This window comes from Theobroma umbraticum, unplaced genomic scaffold (genome assembly GCF_002168275.2).
Source record: "Theobroma umbraticum cultivar Fairchild unplaced genomic scaffold, ASM216827v3 scaffold_81.0, whole genome shotgun sequence".
NCBI lineage: Eukaryota > Viridiplantae > Streptophyta > Magnoliopsida > Malvales > Malvaceae > Theobroma > Theobroma umbraticum.
In genome coordinates this window covers 3204524-3223871 of record NW_018397268.1, presented here as the reverse complement: position 1 = coordinate 3223871, position 19348 = coordinate 3204524, and the positions used below count along the sequence as shown (strand labels likewise).

At 36.2% G+C, this 19348-nt stretch overlaps 4 protein-coding genes across 4 annotated transcripts; 2 read left to right on the top strand and 2 right to left on the bottom strand.

The window, feature by feature from the left end:
• Positions 1-1401: 1401 nt before the first annotated feature.
• On the top strand, positions 1402-6879 carry LOC110424907 (E3 ubiquitin-protein ligase WAV3-like). The gene is made up of 2 exons (XM_021439608.2): positions 1402-2152; positions 4573-6879. The coding sequence occupies exons 1-2, from the start codon at positions 1910-1912 to the stop codon at positions 6499-6501; spliced, it is 2172 nt and encodes a 723-aa protein (XP_021295283.1). The 5' UTR covers positions 1402-1909; the 3' UTR covers positions 6502-6879.
• A 960-nt stretch (positions 6880-7839) lies between these two features.
• Positions 7840-10721, bottom strand: LOC110424909 (cytochrome C oxidase assembly protein). Its single transcript, XM_021439610.2, has 4 exons — positions 10534-10721; positions 9305-9519; positions 8135-8261; positions 7840-8061 (listed from the first exon to the last, which is right to left on the bottom strand). The coding sequence occupies exons 2-4, from the start codon at positions 9496-9498 to the stop codon at positions 7984-7986; spliced, it is 399 nt and encodes a 132-aa protein (XP_021295285.1). The 5' UTR covers positions 9499-9519; positions 10534-10721; the 3' UTR covers positions 7840-7983.
• Positions 10722-10834: 113 nt separating this feature from the next.
• LOC110424908 (uncharacterized) lies at positions 10835-13692 on the top strand. Its single transcript, XM_021439609.2, has 4 exons — positions 10835-11013; positions 11672-11794; positions 12535-12637; positions 12994-13692. Exons 1-4 carry the CDS (start codon positions 10919-10921, stop codon positions 13237-13239), a joined length of 567 nt encoding a protein of 188 aa, XP_021295284.1. The 5' UTR covers positions 10835-10918; the 3' UTR covers positions 13240-13692.
• A 651-nt stretch (positions 13693-14343) lies between these two features.
• LOC110425366 (BTB/POZ domain-containing protein At5g03250-like) lies at positions 14344-18722 on the bottom strand. Its single transcript, XM_021440266.1, has 4 exons — positions 18516-18722; positions 17837-17906; positions 15868-17094; positions 14344-15096 (listed from the first exon to the last, which is right to left on the bottom strand). The coding sequence occupies exons 1-4, from the start codon at positions 18575-18577 to the stop codon at positions 14524-14526; spliced, it is 1932 nt and encodes a 643-aa protein (XP_021295941.1). The 5' UTR covers positions 18578-18722; the 3' UTR covers positions 14344-14523.
• Positions 18723-19348: the final 626 nt, after the last annotated feature.

Sequence of the window (19348 nt, the reverse complement as noted above, 5' to 3'; positions counted from 1 at the left end):
GTGGGGAGAAATCCAAGTCATGTGAAGAGAATCTAATATAGAAATGTCAACAGGGTTGACATGGGAAGAAGACAGCAAAGCTACAGTGATGGTGTGCACGTGTGGAATAATTTATCATGATGCCATGTGGAAATAGTGCATGCAACATTCAACATCATTGCCAAAATCCCACCAATTTTTTGAGTATTTGACTCTATGCCCCCATTGCCCAACAACACCCATCATTCATGATCACTTCCATTGGGACCCACTCCTCTCACCACCATTCATCAAAACTCACTCATGGATGCATGCAGGCATGTACATGTACCCCATTTGGCATCATCAACCTCCATCTAGAAACAAGCACAACACCTTTGAATAAACCGAAAACATAGTCGATTAACAAAAATAAGAATTATTTAAGTAGGTCAAAGGAAGGGGCGGAATTGTTGGTAGGGATTAGACAAGCCGCCATTGGAGGATAGTATGCAGCTATGACTTCCATATAGTAAAGCAACAAAGAGAATGGTATCAAGTATGAAATTTCAAGCCAAAGAGACGGTGGTATTTGGCAACCAGACACTGATACTATAAAGAAATGAATGATGCAATGTCTCACCCATTTGGTAAAGTTCCAAAAGAGACTGACAAAAGTTTGATAGCCATCAACAAAAACCAAGAGAAACTCAATGTCAATTTTTTTAAATTTGATCATCAAAATACTCAAGACTTGGGGTTTTTGTTCAACAAAATTTGGAAAAATCAAAACAATACTTGAAAATATCTCTAAACTAGGTGTTAAATTGTGTTTTTCAATTCAATTTTTGTTCTTAAAATTGTTCACTAATAGGAAGCTCACAAACTTTTTAGCAAAGGATTCTAAAGTAAAATTTATTGTCTAGGAGCATAATAGTTATAAACTTTTTAAAGTCCATTTGTTTTAAGTCAATGATTCTGATTTTCTTCAGCAAATGGCAGAAAGACAGAATTACAGAATCCCTTTTAAAGAGGGAACTTTCAAGCTCTTCCCTTTGCCAAAGAGCTGTTAGGTAATACCCAATTTGCCATTGCAGAACCAGACACCAATGAAGTCGGTAGCATGGAGAGATATTTTCCAAGATACAAACTTTCTTCCCGAAATTTAATTACTAATAATATTAAAATTAGTTTAAAACTTAATTTTTTCATGTAATGCATTGAGAATAATCAATAGGCAGTGATGAAGATTTTCCAATAAATTAATACTAAAAGAAATAAAAAGGTTATATATTATATACAGTGTTTTGACAGCAGTAGCAGTATCTGATATGGTAATTGTTTAATGAAGCATTATACAAAAAGCAGCAGCAAAATCTGTGCTTTTCCCTATTCAACCAAAACGTGCTTTTATTAATGGTCTTCCTTTGGCCTCTCCCCAAGTCCCAACACCAATACCTCCACCCAACAAAGGTCAAACAATTCTCAAATCTCAATAAATCCCATAACTCAACTCAAACCTCAACTCTGTCTCTCAGACCTTTCTTCTCTTTCTTAATGGCTGCCACAACACCAACAAGAAGGCTAGCAATCCTCCCCTTCTTAAAAACCAACCATTTCTCCTTTCTGTGACTTGGTCGCTTTGACATTTTATCCTACAGAAAACTACAGCTTTATCAGTCTTCTTTTCATTTATATATACAAAGTTTAAACAGAAACAAAAACCCCCATTAAACCTCTCTCTCTTTCTTTTCTTTCTATTTTTCTCTTGGTTTTCGTGTTCTATTTCCACTTTTCTTAAAGACCCATTTTTTCTTTCTCTTTCTTTCTTTCCTATTCCGAAGAAAAACTCTGAGGGGCAGCAACTCGACATAAGAATCAACTTCAAGATCCATTATTTAACTTTGGTTTTTGTTTTTAAGTTTCAAAGACTTGTTTTGTTTTGGTCAAAATGGGTAGTAAATGGAGAAAAGCAAAGTTGGCTTTAGGCTTGAATCTTTGTGCTTATTTGCCCAGAACTTTAGATGATGATTATTGTGCACCTCCTTCTAGTGAAAGATTATCTGATGCTGCTTTGTTGTCTCCTTCAAACTGGGAAAATATGGCTTCTTCTAGGCCAATGACTCCTGTGCCTTCTTCTCATGGTTTAAGGTTGTCTAAAAGTTTGTCTAGAAGTGCTAGCAAATCATCCAAGGTTTGGTTCTCTCTTTCTTAAAGTTCTTAGCTTTTTTTTCTTTTAAACATTCTTTTTTTTTATGTCTTTGAGCTATTTGAGCTATGCTTTGTCTTTGGTTGTAAAGGAATTAAAACTTTGGTAATTATTTTTTTTTCTTTGGATTGTTTCTAGTTGTGTTGTTTTCGATTGGTTAGAAAATGGGGGAGCAAAACAGAAAGCGGAAGAATATTTTTGTATCAGGCTGTGTTTTGATTCGGTTTTGCATTTTTGCTTTTTGTGTATATTTGATGATTTTCTGTTTGATTGCTTGCTATAAGTTGCTTTTCTGTATATTGATGGTGTTAGTCTTGTGTGCTTGAGGGCTTTTGGTCATTTTAGGCTATGCCGTGTTTGTTGCAAAGAGAATGAGGGGAAAAAGCAGAGAAATGACGTTTCGGGGTACTAGGCTTTCAATTGTATGGTTTATGAATTTGAGGGGGTGCAGTAGTATCTGTTTGGTTACTGAGAAAGTAACATGGGTGGTAAAGAAAAGGTAATCTAGTTTTAGGTATTTGGTTGTGTTTATTTGAGAAAATGGAAAGCTAAAGGCAGCTAGCTAGGTTGGCGTTGGTGGTATGTGTTTGTAACTGTTATTAGTATTATTTTCTAGGCTTGTGATTTCAATTATTGATGCTGATGTTTTCCCTCCTTTGTATGTTGGGTATTAAGAAAGCAAAAGGAAAAAAAAATGAGAGTATCATTTTTTCTGTCCTTATTTGGATAATGAAGATCTATACATGTGTATGCTTTATTACTCAAATGATTGCTGTATTGGATTGGAGACTTTATGTTTATTGACTGCCAGAAGAAAATCTATTGGTTGCTTTTCCAGAACCAATTATATTTAGAACCTAGTTTGTGTATTTTCCCTTTGAAAGCTGTAGAGATGGGGGCTTTGAAATTTCTCAATGCTTTTTTCTGTTTTCGTTTTGGACGCCTGCTCTGTCAATAATGACCTTGTCTTTGTTTTTATCCGATGGTGATCAAATTGAATGAACTTTATTAATCTTTTCTTTCTTGGTTGGTGGCCGTATTTTCTTGTTTATCCAGCTATAACATCTTTTTCCCTTTTATGTGTTTAGGAAAATGTCTAATTCAATAATTAAGGTTGGACTGTGCTCTAATCTTTCTGGTTTTATTTTATCGTTTAAGTGGGTTTATTGACCTAAGTTGTTGAGCTTTGGGTTTCTCCTTTGGGTTGTGGGGTTAATGCACAAGTCCCTTTCAGGACCATATTAAGGTGCCTTACTAGTAAAAAAAGGGCTACAAGATTTACCTTTCCTTTTTCTCCTTCCCTTGTGAGGAAGTAAAGAAAGCAGCCATGCTTGATTGCCTCATCTGCTGACTGTTAAAGTTGCAACCTTTCTCTAGCAGTTTAATTTCATCAAAGAAGTAAAAGAAAGGAAACAAAAAGAAATACCTAAAAGCATATTATGATATCCTTTTCTGTCATAAAATGGGGCTTTCAACAGTTGTCCCCAGTTCTTCTAAAGCTCTGGTTCATCTGTATCAATGAACAGTTTGCTTGATTATTTCTTAAAAGTTACTCCTTTGATTCTTAGCTTTATTTCCCTGATATGCCCTTTATTTGTTGGATACCTAACATTGACTTCTTTTTGAGCTTACTAGGCTGATTAATTACTCGTTTATTTGTCTCCCTTTTTTAGTGAAGCTACTTTTAGGTCTGGCCCAAAGTAAAAAATTCATTCACACCTAAACCTAAAATACCCAACAATTTTCATTATCCTTTTTGGCTGGCGAACTTTTTCTTTTTTTTTGATAATTTCTTGCTTCTACTGTTTTTATTGAAAATGAACAAAAGAAAAGGTGTAACATAAAACACTAAGCACGGCAACCTTTTTGAACATATTTCCTTCCAATGCTACCCTGGTGAGCATAAAACTTGTGCCTCTTTCCTCTTGTGTCACTTGGGATGCTCTTGACTGTTTGTATAGTAGCACAGCCCAGGTGTTGGTGCTGTGTATTTTTATCTACACAATATTTCCAACTGATATATTTGTAGGACTTGTTCTCATATCCTTGTGATCAAATTGATTTTGAAGCTTGTTCATGCACTAGAATGTGGGTCATTGGTCAAGCACTAGAAATAAGTTTATGTTTACAGCTCTCCAATTATGTCCTTCACTAATTTTGATTGGACAAATTGTATTTAAATTTGCACAACTATCTAGTCTCATTAACACTCTGCACTGTGCTCTTTTGGTTTGTCACTCATGGATGATGAAAATACAACACATACCAACCCATGAAATGGGTTATGTTGGATACTATATGTGCTTTGTTTTTTTTCTTCTGGTTGCTGAATGCATTCCAAAGGTTTTTTTTTGTATAAAATCCAGAGCAGTAGATGTTAATTTTGTTTCCAATATTTGTTTCAGCAAACATGTTCAATATGCTTGACGAAGATGAAGCAAGGTGGTGGTCATGCTATTTTCACTGCAGAATGCTCACATTCTTTCCACTTCCATTGTATTGCTTCCAACGTAAAGCATGGTAATCAAATTTGTCCAGTTTGTAGAGCAAAATGGAAAGAAATCCCCATGCAGAGCCCCAGTTTGGATCCTCCCCCTGGCAGGGCGACAATCGATCCAGTAGGTTGGCCTCGAAATGATGCTTTGATGACTGTAGTCCGCCGATTGCCTCCACCTCGTCGAGATTTAAGTCGACGACATGTTGTACCATTATTTCAGGCTCCTGAGCCAGGCATATTCAATGATGATGAATCCTTGGATCACCAACCTGTGATTGCTGAGAGTAAGAATTCATTAGATTGCTCGTCACTCAGAACGATAGAGATCGAAACATACCCAGAGGTTTCAGCTGCTCCAAGGTCCAGTTCTTATGATAATTTCACCATTCTAGTTCATCTTAAAGCTGCTGGTGCAGTTGCAAGTCAAAATCCCACCCGAAATCAGGCTAGCTTGCCACAACTTTCTCAAAATCCTCGTGCTCCAGTTGACCTAGTCACGGTGCTTGATATCAGTGGTAGCATGGCTGGCACCAAGCTTGCATTACTAAAACGGGCAATGGGGTTTGTAATACAAAACCTTGGGTGCAGCGATAGACTTTCAGTTATTGCCTTCTCTTCAACAGCTCGACGCCTCTTTCCCCTTCGTCGAATGTCTGACATAGGGCGGCAGCAGGCTCTCCAAGCTGTTAACTCTCTGGTTGCAAATGGTGGTACCAACATAGCTGAAGGCCTGAGAAAAGGTGCCAAGGTAATGGAAGACCGGAGAGAAAAGAATCCAGTTGCCAGCATAATACTTTTGTCCGATGGGCAGGATACATATACTGTCAATGGTGCTGGTGTAAACAAGTCTCAACCAAATTACCAGTTGCTTGTCCCTCTATCAATGCACGGTGGTGACAACACAAGTTTCCAAATTCCAGTGCATGCTTTTGGTTTTGGTGCAGATCATGATGCTTCATCAATGCATTCAATTTCAGAGATCTCTGGGGGCACTTTTTCTTTTATTGAAACTGAAGCTGTGATCCAGGATGCATTTGCACAATGCATCGGTGGACTTTTAAGTGTTGTGGTTCAAGAGCTGCAAGTTGGGGTGGAGTGCATGAATCCGAGTCTCTGCCTTGGCCCACTTAAGGCAGGAAGTTATCCAAGCCGCGTGACTTCTGATGGAAGAACTGGATTTATTGATGTTGGAGATCTCTATGCTGATGAAGAGAGGGATTTCTTGGTAGCAGTTAAAGTCCCAGCAGATTCTTCTGGATGCGACACATCACTGCTAAAGGTGAAATGCATTTATAGGGATCCCTTAACTCAAGAAATGACAACTTTGGAGAGTGATGCAGTCAGGATTCAAAGACCTGAAATAGCTGGGCAGGAAGTAGTATCAATTGAAGTAGACAGGCAACGCAACAGGTTCCAAGCAGCAGAGGCAATGGCAGAGGCAAGAACCACAGCTGAGCAAGGAGATCTAGCAGGTGCTGTTTCAATCCTTGAAAATTGTAGAAGGGTGTTGTCTGAGACTGTTTCAGCCAAATCTCATGACCGACTTTGCATTGCATTGGATGCTGAGCTAAAGGAGATGCAAGAGAGGATGGCAAGCAGGCATGTCTATGAGGCATCTGGGAGAGCATATATCCTTTCGGGACTGAGCTCACACTCATGGCAACGAGCTACAGCAAGAGGTGATTCCACTGATGGTTCAAGTCTGATTCAGGCTTATCAAACCCCATTAATGGTTGAGATGCTTACTCGATCTCAGGCAACCCTACTTGGTAGTCCATCAACCCAAAGGCTTGTCCAACCACTATGGTCACTTGCATCGCAACCAAAGCCAAGGTAATATTCTGGAAGTTGTGGCAACCATCTTCAAATAGTTTTTCCAGAGCTTTTTTCCCTATATTTTGCAAAATTTTGTTTTGGGAGGTGATAAAGTGGAAGGATAACAGGGTCTTTCTGGCTATGATTTTTGTCTGTCTTACATGTGTAAATGAATAAGAAGTTGGGAAAAGGTAAAAGAATATATTTGGGAGTAGAAAAGAGAGGGGTAGCTAGGGTTTACACCATTTTGTATTTTTGTTTGTGTTGTTGTTGGAGGTGTACATAAAGAGAAATGGCTTTTCTCTGTGGGAGAAACTGGGTATATGTTTGTAATTGTGGAAATGATTTGGGTGAGCACTTCACCTGATATATGATTACCTGCTTCTATTCTTTTTATAAAGTTTTATATTATCTCTTTTGCCAAGTCACTACATTATCTCTCCCTCTCTCCCTCGGAGCAACCGCACAATTTTAGCAAGTATTTTTATGATTAATGCAAGGATCCAAGATTGTAGGAAGTTGATTCAGGCCTTGGCCCTTTGAACTGCAGTTTGGTGAATAAGATTTATGCCAAGTTATGATGTATTCACCAAAGAATACTAAGAACTGAACATGGTCTGAAACTGTCTACTCATCAGCATCTCACTTGGTCCAAGAGCACCTTTATTTTTTGTTGCATGTTTGTGGTTAAAATCAGAAGGTCAACCGCGGAAGGACCTTATGGACCCTTGGGAGTCATGGTAATGATGTGCTTATCATTACCTTTCACTTCTAACTTCTGTTTTCTCTACTGTTGTGATCTGTTCACCAGCTCTTGTCTTGTTATCTTCCTACCAAGACCCCCACTTCCCCTTTGACATCTTGGTTACATGTATGCATACGTAAGGTGAGGCCATATCCTAAACTAGTGCATCTTGCAAGGAATTCATGGAATGTAGATTAGGGTAAAATATACCCAAGCTTTTAAGGTATTGTTATAATTCAATTTAAGTCCAATAGATTTCAAAAAAGATATCCCATCTTATAACACTATACAGATTGCTTGATTCATTCATTTGCAGTCTTATCTTCATCATCGTCTTCGTCCATTTTAAACCAAAACCCAGAAACAGAAAATATTCAAAGCTTGGGAGAAGATGTTCTTTTGCATCAAAAATCCTAGAAAACATTGATCAATTTCCATCAGTTGTGGTAAGTCATAAACTCAAAAAACCCATCTTATGTCTCATTAATATGGATCTATGACATGCAACAAACTTTGGCTAATTTATAAATTCTCAAAGGGAATAACATATCATTAGTTACATATATCAGCCTATCTATCAAAACGGTATGCAGATTTTGCAACAATTAAAAGCAGCATGCGTAGGCAGATTCTAAGCAGACTAAATTACACAAAGTATTTATCAAGATGTAGTGAAACCATAAATGCTTAGATTTTCCACCAAATACTAATATGTTTATTACAGCTACAAAATTAAGCTTTTGGATAAAGCACTCAAACCTATCCTGACTTGCCTTCATTTGGCTTAGGAATTCTTTTGTAGTCATAGTTGTTTATATCAACCTTCACTTGCAAAGCCTAGAAAACAGAATAAACGGCAAGTAAGCTATGAATTCCTATCAATTTGAGGTTGCAGATAAAACGACCATACCTTTAATTCTTCCTCCAATGAAATCTTTTTTGGGTCATATGCATTGATGGGCCCTGTTCTTGATAGTGCTTTCCTGGTCTCAATAATTTCCCATTCTTGATCATCTTTCACCTTCGCAATATCCTTGCTGAACTACAAAGTCCCATTACATTAGAAGAGGAATTGCCGCAGCAAACTAATGGTAATAACTTTGAATACAGACTAGAGGTGTTGCAACAGTCATTATGAAAAAGATATTCCTATAAAAAAATCAAATAATAATTGGAAATTCTCTGGTATAGCATTGGTGGAGAATGCTTAGAGATGGTCCTCAAGTAAAGTCAAGATACACATAAGTTGAGCAGTAATTCAAACATTAGTGGATAAACTTATTAATTGAATTAGATCAGTCAACTTGGTTGATAATAAAATTCACTCTACTTAGGGTGATGAATCAAATTTACTACCCATCTTTAAATGGGCGTAATTTTACCATAGTACTTTTAAATTTGGTTCAAAAATGGTCAAAAGTTGATGGTAAAACAATATTTTGCGAGGATATAAGGATAAATTCTTTAGAATATTCTACCTTTTGACCATTGTTGAATCAAATTAAAAAGTAAGATAGTAAAATCACGTTGGTTCAAAGATGGGTGGTAAATTTTATCCATTACCTAAGGTAGAGTGAATTTGGAACTTATCATGCCTTAAAACCTTGCCAAGATAGGCAGCCTTAACAAAGAATAGTATTTGTCTTAGGCTGAGTGCAAACAAAGGGTATTGAGAAGTATCCATCTCCATTCCAAATATGAAACATGTTCCAATTCCAAACATATGATGATCTGAAATTTTTAGCTAACTTTACAAGTTAAGCACAAATGCCATCCTTGGAACTAACACCATTGCTTAACTGTGGAAAGCCTTCCTAGCAATCCAAAAATGAACTACAAACAAAAGATGCAAAAGAAAAAATATTTTCCTATCAATAATCTTATAATAGAGCTTAAAATTGTTACATTACAAATACTAATAAAGCTTTCAGATCAGATCAACAACAAAAAATTATCATTTTCTGTTTTCACTCTGGATATATCAACTCCCAGATGAAACAAAAAGTCTCATCTGCAGAAGTGATTCCCAAAATCTATTTGCAATTAGGCAATCAATAGAGATCCAAGGACGAAAACTAACCTGCCTTGCAAGAGATGACCAAGGCCGACTGCCCCAAACACAGTTAACGAAATCATTGGAAGCCCATATCTGATAAACGGATACTTCCTACCCCACCTTCTAAAGGATGAAGTTGAACTCTGAACCTTGGCAGTGTTAGCAGTCAGATTACTAGTTTTTTGAGGCTGACCCATCTTTCCCTCAATGGATGTCATTTTTGCAAATCATGAAACAACCTGTATCAAAGCATCAATTCTGAGAGAAGTCATGCAACTTTAACTTGCCAAATTCAATTCAGATAGCCAAAATGGACTCAAAATAATGTAAACCAGAAAAATGGGCATTTATTAAAGATGCAATATTCATTGTGACTTCCATAAAATAAACCCCAGAAAGCTAAAACCTTTTTGCTTGTTGTCATTTGTATAGATAAGTGATTATTCAAGGAAAACATACAAAAAATCCATCTAACTCCTCACCTACCTGCGCCCATTAACATTGACATCTACCGCAATATGCCAAGCTTTTTCAGATTTCAACTTCACTTCAAATGCATTAATGTCAATGTAAATTAAACAACAAGCACCATCACCTTATAAATAGAAACAAACTCCAACTGGAACAGATTGGGATGAAGACTTGAGTTGAGCCCATTGCTTTCTCAACTTAAAAAAAAAAAAACTGCTTACAAGTTTTGGTCTTGAAATCATAAGAATAGATTCCAATGTAACCTCCTTTACCCATTAGAAAAGCAAATTTTAAGTTAAAAATCATTCGCAAGATTTCTCCAATATTGCTATACCAAATGTTTCCTTCTTCTTTTCCAACAACAACCAAACAGTAAAAATCAATTTCTTTGATTCAACTAACCTCAATTTACCCTTATTCACATTCTAAGTATATACTCAACATGTTTCGCTATATGGGTATTTCTTATTTTCGTGTTTCTCATCTCATCAACACATCAAAAACCCAAATTGAATACTAAAAATTTCATTTTTCTTAAGAACAAAAATAGAACAAAGAACTTTTAAATATACCCTTTAAATATAATAAATAAATTCAATGTTTTGTTTACCGAGTATTGCTTATTTTTCACATTTCTCAACTCATAAACACATTCAAAAGGGGGAAAAAGCCAAATTGATTGCTAAATATTGCGTTTTCAAGGGGGGGAAAGGCAAAAATTTGAACGTTGCAATATAAATAAAATTGCAAGAAAAAAAAAGTATAGGAATTTGTCTAAATACCTTCTTGATATGGGAATGCTGTAAAGAGCTTCCGCAATCTGCTTGGATTTTATTGATAAAAATTTGGGTTTCAAGAGACGGTAAAAGGAAAATCGAAGCTTGAAAGGTTTCAATTGAGAGAGGAAGAAGAACAAGAAGATGAGGAAGAATGGGCTGCCACCAGCAACTCCAGCCCTTTTACAAGGTATCAGCCCAAGTAAAAGAAAAAATGAAAAAACGTTGCAGAAAAGCCCAAGCCTAGCAGCTAAAAGCCTAAAACCCAAATAAACGACGTCGCTTGGGGAAACTGCTTTGTCGAGCAACTTTTCCTTAGCCATATTTGTGAACTGAGAAGAAATCTACAAGACGAGCAAAGCAAAGCAAAGCCAGCGAAGGGAACGCAGACATGTCGTTCATGAAAGGAGATTTGTTAACGAAAGCAAGGAAACTCGTCAAAGGTTTAGCCAAACCTGAGCCTGCTTGGCTCAAAGCCATGGAACAGTTTGTCTCTTTCTTTCTCGCTCTCTCTTTTCCACCTTTTTCCCTTCTCATTTTATTGGGTTTAAGCTCAGTATTCGTTTTATAACTTTATTGCAATCAAAACCCTTCTTTTAGGATTCGAAAAACTGGGTTTCTTTTGAAGCGTTCAAAGAAGTTAACTTTTTATTTGGGTAATGAAAATGGAGTAATCGAAATGGCCCAGATTGTATTAAAGAAGAAAATGTAACAATTTGGATTGATTATATTGTGTTTTCCTTGAGAAGCAGAACCAAGAAACTTTTGGTCTCTTCGTAGCTTGAGAATAGTGACTCTACTTGTTCATTTTCGGGTTCTCTTTTTTACGGTTATGTCCCTTGCTAGTCTGCAATTCCAGAAAAAGAAAAAAAAAATTGATCTGATGACTTATTTGTTTGAAGAGAAATTATTCTTGTCAATCAAGGGGTGAGTTTGTAATTTGTAATATGTAAAATATGATCAAGAGACTTCATTTTGTCGATGAAAGTTTTTGTTATGGCTTGTATGTGAAGCTCTATAGTTTTGATTATGATGCCTATACTTTTGGTTTATGCTTGTCTTTAGCATTTGTCCGTGTAGATGTTAGCTGTGTTAATTTGTGAATGATACTTAATATACTTGTGTTTTTGGTCATGTCATACAGGGCGCCACCTGCAACCTTTCCTCGTGCTGATGGAAAAGTTAAGAGGATCATTCTCCCAGAAGATGTGTACATAAGAAAATTCTTCCAGAAATATCCAGAGTCAAAGCATCAAGATGCCATCAAGTATTATTTTGCTATATATGCTGTTTCTTTCATTATTCATTTTTGTGTTTATTATGGTATGAAACCCATTAGATATGCAAAAAGCTCATTAGATATGCCCTCTCGGAGTGAAATTGGTTTTCATTATCACTGTGTTAATAATGAAATTTTGGTATTTCATTTAAGCCTTTAGACATCAGAAACAAAAGCAAGCATTTTGAGTTTGGTCTTCTAGATGCTAACTGTATACTATGCCAATATCAAATAGTTGGAATATGATCTTATGCAAAGAGTTGAGTCAGATAAACCCCTTCAATTTGGAACTAAATTTGCATTTTGGTTTGAAGGGTTTCGCGTTTGCAAATGTGTTCAGATAAAACTATTTGCTTGCATATTGAAATTTGAAAATGACTGGAATTTGAGAGCTCGTTTATTACCAAATGAAGAAACTATGTAAGTTTGGGTTTGTTTGGGAGCATGATACAATTAGACGAGAACTTCTTGGTGTTTCTTTATATGGATCTACTGAGTAAATATTCCTCATGTAGGAAGTTCGGTTGTTTTATATGTCTCGTAGAAGTGGATCCTGTCGATTGACATCCAAGCAGATATTTCTGAGAATAACATAATCTCTATGTTTTTGCTTCTCGTAATTGTTCCTTGTTTTTTTTTTTTTTACTTTCATTGAATAATCTCTTGCTTTGGTTTCATAGTAGACACCAGTGATGAGTGGATTAATTTATTTTTCGTTTCCTTTGCAGAATATCTGGTTTTGATCCACCTCCAGCCCGTCTATTCGGTTTGCGGGTGCTTGAGTTGAAAGAGCAGGGAGTCAGCGAGGAGGAAGCGATGGCTGTAGCTGATGTATGTTTCTTACATTCTTAAGCTCATGATTCAAGACTTCTTATGCTCTCTCTTTGTTTTTTCTGTTTCTAAATTGCCAATCCATTCTTTGATGGTTGTTGAGCAAAGAGAAGTGGAGAAAAAGGGGTCTGGTTCCCCTTCTTTACTTTTTGACCGATAGTACCTAATAGGCTTATCATTCCCATTCATATGCCATGAACTTATAATTCATGGTGCATTCTATAAACATGGATGTTGATAATAGGTGTATTTGATGGTGTTGGTCAAAAAAAAAAAAATGGAGGGGATCTCAACCTAGAAAAAGTTGCTTTCTTCTGTTTTATCCACAGTTCTTTAACCATTGGTATCACCTTTAGATGGAATATTCGACGGAGAAAAAGGAGAAGAAGAAGGCATATGCTCGATTGAAACAAATTGCCCGTCTTCAAGGAAAGAAACCTCCACCCAACCCATATGCTAGTATTATCAAGCAGATACAGGCGGAGGAGAAAAAGTTTGTGCGTGATCGTTTCTTTGATCCTGATACATTGAAAATTGTGGAGAAGCTGAAAGAGGAGAGGAAAGCTGAGATGCAGGATAGAATGGGTGGGGAAGGCTTTTGAGATGACATGTTTTTTGTGAAATGGTGCTTAGTGATAGTAACCAGAACTTTAATTAGTTGGCGAGCATAGATTCTTACTACTTTTTTGCTTTCTGCTTAAATGAGTTATTATATAGAAATGGGAAGCATTGGACCGAGTACCAAATCCCTTGCATCTGATAAATGTTAGAACTTTGTTATCTTCATATTTATACTAAACATTCAGATATTGCAATAAGTGCTGGATCCTATTCCCGACTGCGAATGCAACGTGATTTCTTTTTTGAAGTATGCCAAGGGATGCATTTGATTGTGCTCTTTTCTTGATCTTTCCCAATCCTTTTTTTCCCACCGAAGTTTTTGTCCCTGCTGCATCTTTTGCAGTTGTAGCACAATGTTGTGCGTTTGTAATGAACTAATTATACATTTTGCACTCTTTTTTAATTATACACTTAGGACTTGAATTATAGTGAAATACTCAATTTGATACCTTTTCATAAGCAATTGCATAAACAACCAATAAGAATTGAACATGTGGTGCATTCTTATTAATTTTTTTTGTGTCGTGTGAAATTTGAGTATTTAATTGTGAATGTTTAAACTTTAGGTATGAAATGACATTTTGTGATGGATATTAATTGTGTAATTAACTTTTTATTTGTTGATGTTAACTTCAAAATCTATAGAACTGATCTGCTGTTGAAGAGGTTACTGTTACAATTGAAAGTTTGAGAAGTTAAAAACAGGTTATTGTAGATTAAGGGATCAGGTCCTGACTCTTTATTCAAGAAGATGTGGAATGGTGGCAGCAGGCCCATTTGTTCATGGATAGAATGGCTGCAACTATGTTATTACCTGAGATAATTGAATCTCATCATTTTTTAAAGAAATCAAGACAAGAACTCCTTCCATAGCCTCACTAAATTGCACAAATTGCCAGTGCTTAAGATCTGATCTAGAGTTTAAATCATATAGCTCAAATATTTCATCTCCGCAACCCTCTAAACTATACTGGTATTTAAGCACCAACTCAACATAGGCAACGAACAAAGGGGAAGAAAACTTTTGACTGGGGCAAATAGGGGGAAAATAAGCTTCAGAAATAGGAGCTCCATAAGGTGCCAAATATCAGTACCGAAGAAAAGACAATGACAGCTTTAATGGTTAAGAATTACTGAGAACCTATCATGATCTAAAGATGTCTAAACATAATTACAGCAACTACAAACTAACGAATGACTAATGACTAACTAGCATCCAGAAGGAAAGAGGTGAAGCACAACACTAAACAGAAGGTTTGCCCTTGTTAGTTTTCTTTCCAAACCTGTAAGCCGTACTCACCCTTCTTGTGATTTTCTCTTCCACTGGTGAATGAAGCTGTTGCTGATGTGTTGGAATCATAGGCCCTTGATTTTTTTGAATCAGAAGGCTTTGCTGTTTTCGGATCACAGGACTTAGACTTCGATTTAAAACTAAATTTTTTCAAGAAAATGTTCCAACCACCCTTTGTTTTAACCAGCTTTTCAAGTTCTTCTTTCATGCTCAAGCACTCTTTCTCAAGCTCGGAAACCCGCTCCATTATATCATCAACTGCCAAAAAGTGGTCTTGGGTAGTTCCCACATGTGCAGACGCATTATTTCTGGGAATCTCAAGATTCCCACTTGGATTTTGTGAGTTTTCAAGGTTGTCAGAGACAAAGAACCAACCAGCAATTGATGTGCGGAGCCGAAGTTGTTCAAAGAATAGAACTTGGACAATGACTCGGAGAGGTAGCCTCTCATTCTGGGTTGCATGAGTGCTGGCTTCCAATGAGAGCTTCTGGCAGTTCATGAGGCGGCATATTTGTTCCCTCTCAGAGTCTGTCAGCCAGGGATGTGCCTGAAGTTGAGAAACACAGTATTAAGTACTTAGCAAGGAGGGTGGAAGGACTAGCCTAACATGCACTTGGAAGCATCTTTTTGAAAAAACAAGAGAAAGAAAATTACTTTTAATGGCAACTGAAAACTTTGTTCCATTCTTTTAATCTTGAGGATGAGGAAAGTGTAATGGCAATATCAAGATTATTATGTAGGTGATGATTCGTTCATGGAATTGGCAGTAACATATATCTGTTAAATAAACAAAACCATTTGAGATCAGAAGACAAATATTCAGTGCCAATGGATAGCATGTTCACCTCCATTTCTTCTTCAAAAATCAAAACTTTCAAAGATAAAAGAACAGAAGAAACATGCCAAGAGAATTCATATTTGGGGGCACTAAAGCTAATATTCCTCAATATGATCCCCAACTGCAAATCTTACTGACAGCAGTTTGAACAATCCACGGATGTTTCATATAAGTTTAAAAAAATTTCAATTTCACTGGTAGATAAAAGAAATGACAAATTTCTATAATCCTTTTGAAAATTTGTGCACATAATTCACCTCTATCTCTATTATACTCTAGAATAATATCAAATGTTAATTGAGATTTAAAGTAGAACAATAAGCAGTCATTTACCTTTGCAATGCAAAAAAACTGTCAGAAATGATGTGGAAATGCCACAGGCAAATTCTTGGTATGAATGCATAATCATAGTTTTCAAATCTGGTGATCCAAATGAACGATCTGTTTTGGGAATCAACCAAGTACCGTGAAGAATCTTACCTTAAGGTATATGTCAATTGCACGGTAAATTCCATCATCTAAGGGTCTGGCATAGTCAGGAATAATAGCTGCCAGTGACTGAAATTTTGGCAATTTCAGGTTAACATCAGGTGCCACCTCAGCCAGATATCCATCCACCAGGTTAGCTACCAATGTCATTGGGGTCATTGGATGGGAACCTCCCATAAGCTGCCCCTCATCAACTATATAATTAGAACCAGAGTCAACTGCCTCATTATCTACCAGAACAAAGTGATCAAGAATCCGCTGAACACAGTCAATGTCATAAAGGGTCTCCACTGAGTACCCCATATTTGGTATCAGAAGATCTTCCAAAGCTGCTTGATCCAACTGAGCCCCAATCTGCTTCTCTAACTTCTCTTGACATGACAAACTAGCATGTAAAATCATCGATGTTCGTAGAAGTCTCAACAAAAAATTTATTGTGGTGGCACCTGATTGATTAGGTATTAATGCCACTATTTCTTCAAGGAGATTCCTTTGATCCGCATCGGATAGGCCAGACACAGTTGATCCAGGGGCAGCATGGTCCCAATTCTGGAAGCTCGACTGCCTACCCAACAAAGGAAGATGCTTCTTCGCATAGTGGACAAGGGAACCAGCAATCCTCTCTGGCTTTATGCCACTTGATTCAACAGCTAGAATCAACCTTTTATACAGAGATAATCTAAGGACGGACACATCCTCATACCACCAATCTTCACTCACTGGTGGTGGTTTGACTGCTGCACTTATTCCATTCCATAAGACAATGTCCTCTGGACTTTGTGCAGCAGTACCACTTCCTGACACAGGCCAACCGAACAAACTCAGATCAGCACAAGCTTTCATTGCCAAGGAATTTATGCATCGTGAAACAATATGAAGCTCTTCTGCAGATGGTAGAACCTCTTCGCAGGTTTCAAGAGCTTTGATTGAGTCTGTCCAGTTACTGAAGATTTCATTCAGAAAATTTTCTGTTTGTGTTATGAGATTTCCTTCCCCATGATCTTCATTCATTTGAAGATACTTGGCTGCACACCTAAGGCTGACAATATTTAATGCAGTGAGTTCGAATCTGATGCCATAGCAGAATTTGGCTACAAGCAAAAAGGTTTTGGCTCCACCAGGCATGTCATGGAATTGCAGAACACACTTTTTCTCATCCTCAGCAGAATAGTCCTTAATAAGATTCTCCATCACTCTGCTTCTGGACAGCAACGGAAACTGATAAACATGACAAGATGGGGAAAGGGAATATACAGTCTGATCAGTAAATTTAAAAGGAAAAAGACATTCAAATATGAACTATTAAAACAGACACATTAATGTCTACCACAGTTCTGCTATTAACAAAAATGTCTACAATAATTCTAAAAAGCAGGTAAGCACAAATGTTTCTCTTTTTATGGTACAATGCCAAAAAGAAATTAATAAGAAGCAACCAGGAAGGCTGAGGGAATAAGGCATTCTATTGACAATATCTTCAATGAAACAAAATAGGAAGCATTCTTGTACAACAATAAGAATCTACTAATCATCCCAAAACTGGTTTCATTTACCAGTCATACCAGAAAGTATCCTACGAGGTAATCGGTAAGAAACTATAAACTGAACTTACTCTCAATATTTTGATGAATTAATAAGACAAACTATGCAACTTATATATATGAATGCTACAATTTTTTAATCAATCAAAGTTCATTTTTCCAAAATGAGTTTATCAGTTCTCCTAACACTTAACATTAGAGCCAAAAAAAATAAAAGTAGTTCTTGTTTCTGTGATGAGAAAGAGCCAACTTTTACCAAGTATATACCCCAAATAAAACCTCCAACAATCATATGTACATTTTAAAAAGTCCTCACTACTGAGATAAAGCTGCATGACTTTATACTGATTCCTTACAAGGCATGATGTTTACACTCTGGAGATATAAATGTGACAAATGGATGACAAAGTTAAAAGCACCTTGTGAAGATGGAAGGACATTTCCCCTACTTCAACAATGACATCGCTTGAAAGACCAGTTGAACACAACCTGGAAGAGAAGAAAAGAGAACATATAGTTATGACATGCGCATAAGACAAATTGGAGATCCAACTATTGAAGAAATAAGCTGCCAATTCAATAATGAAATTAATGGCAGGAAGAAAGATTTAGAGCTTAGAAGAAGTCACTTAGCAAACACATAGGTAGACCAGCATCCAATAATGAGGATTTAGCTTAACACACATTTTTTCAACAATCATAATTATCTTTAGAAATGGCCATTTTCTATCTTCAGTTATTTTGTATAAAGAACCATGCTAAAAGAGAACACCTTTGATTCCAATATCTTCCCTTCAAATGCTCTCATCTTCCTTTCTTTTGACTTCCAAAGTGAAACAACAATTGCCCTCTCGTATCCCAAATTTAATTTCTCATTGGGACGACGCCTAAAGGCCAAAACTCCATTTCTAACTTATAAGAAGGTGTTGGGGTTTGAAAGAAAGTTACGTGCAACTCAAGTAACAATGGTCATCATAACCCATGTTCTAAATTCATCATATCTTAACATGCTCATATCAAAATGAAAACACCCATATCTTTTTATAACATAGAAACAGCAAAAGCAAGAAGGAAACAAACAAATTAAGAAAAACAAACCAGGTTTGGCCATCAAGGTGAAAGGCTTCAGATTTAGATCCCAGCCTCATGATGCATGCCATGTTTTTCTTCACTTTAAAAACCAAACGTTTCCTTTGTCACCATGAAAAAGACACACAAGGAAAGACAGAAACAAACAGTTTCGACGTTACACTAAACAATGAACTCTTTCTGGAATGATATTCATCAAAATAATCAACAAAAGAAACATGGGGTTTTCTTTTGTTTTTTTTTTTTTTTTGGTTTATGTGTGACAAAAGCAAAGTGGAAACATGGGAAAATGGAAAAGTCCCGAGTCTAAAGGGGAAAATCCGGGAGCAAAATCGTTCCTAGCTGTTATTTTTGTGTTACTATTTAATTAAAATATTTACGTTAGTTTTAGTGTTTTTTTTTTTTAACGTTTGGTAGTGAAAGCAATTAATATAGTCAAATAAGTTACACTTCTTAGCTAAGTGTTGTTTGCTTAGATTTTGTTTGTAGGGTGAGCAAAATCATTCCGAATCAAAAAAATTAATAAATCGAAATGAGTTTGAATTTTATTTTCTTCGATTAGAAGGTTTTTGAGGTGTTTAATTCGATTTTTGGTTGAGAAAATTCTTAATCGATCATATCAAATTAAAATTCAATATATTTTTAGATGTATATAGTAACGGGTTTTTTTTTCACTTTATTTAATAATAATTTTGGATTGTTAGTGATTTTTGAATTTATTTAAACATGTTGAAATTATATATATAATATTTTAAAATCTAGTAAAATATTGTATAAATTTTGTTGCAGTGAGATCAATCGAAATAGCTCAATTTTCGATCAATTTGATTAAGTATAGTAGT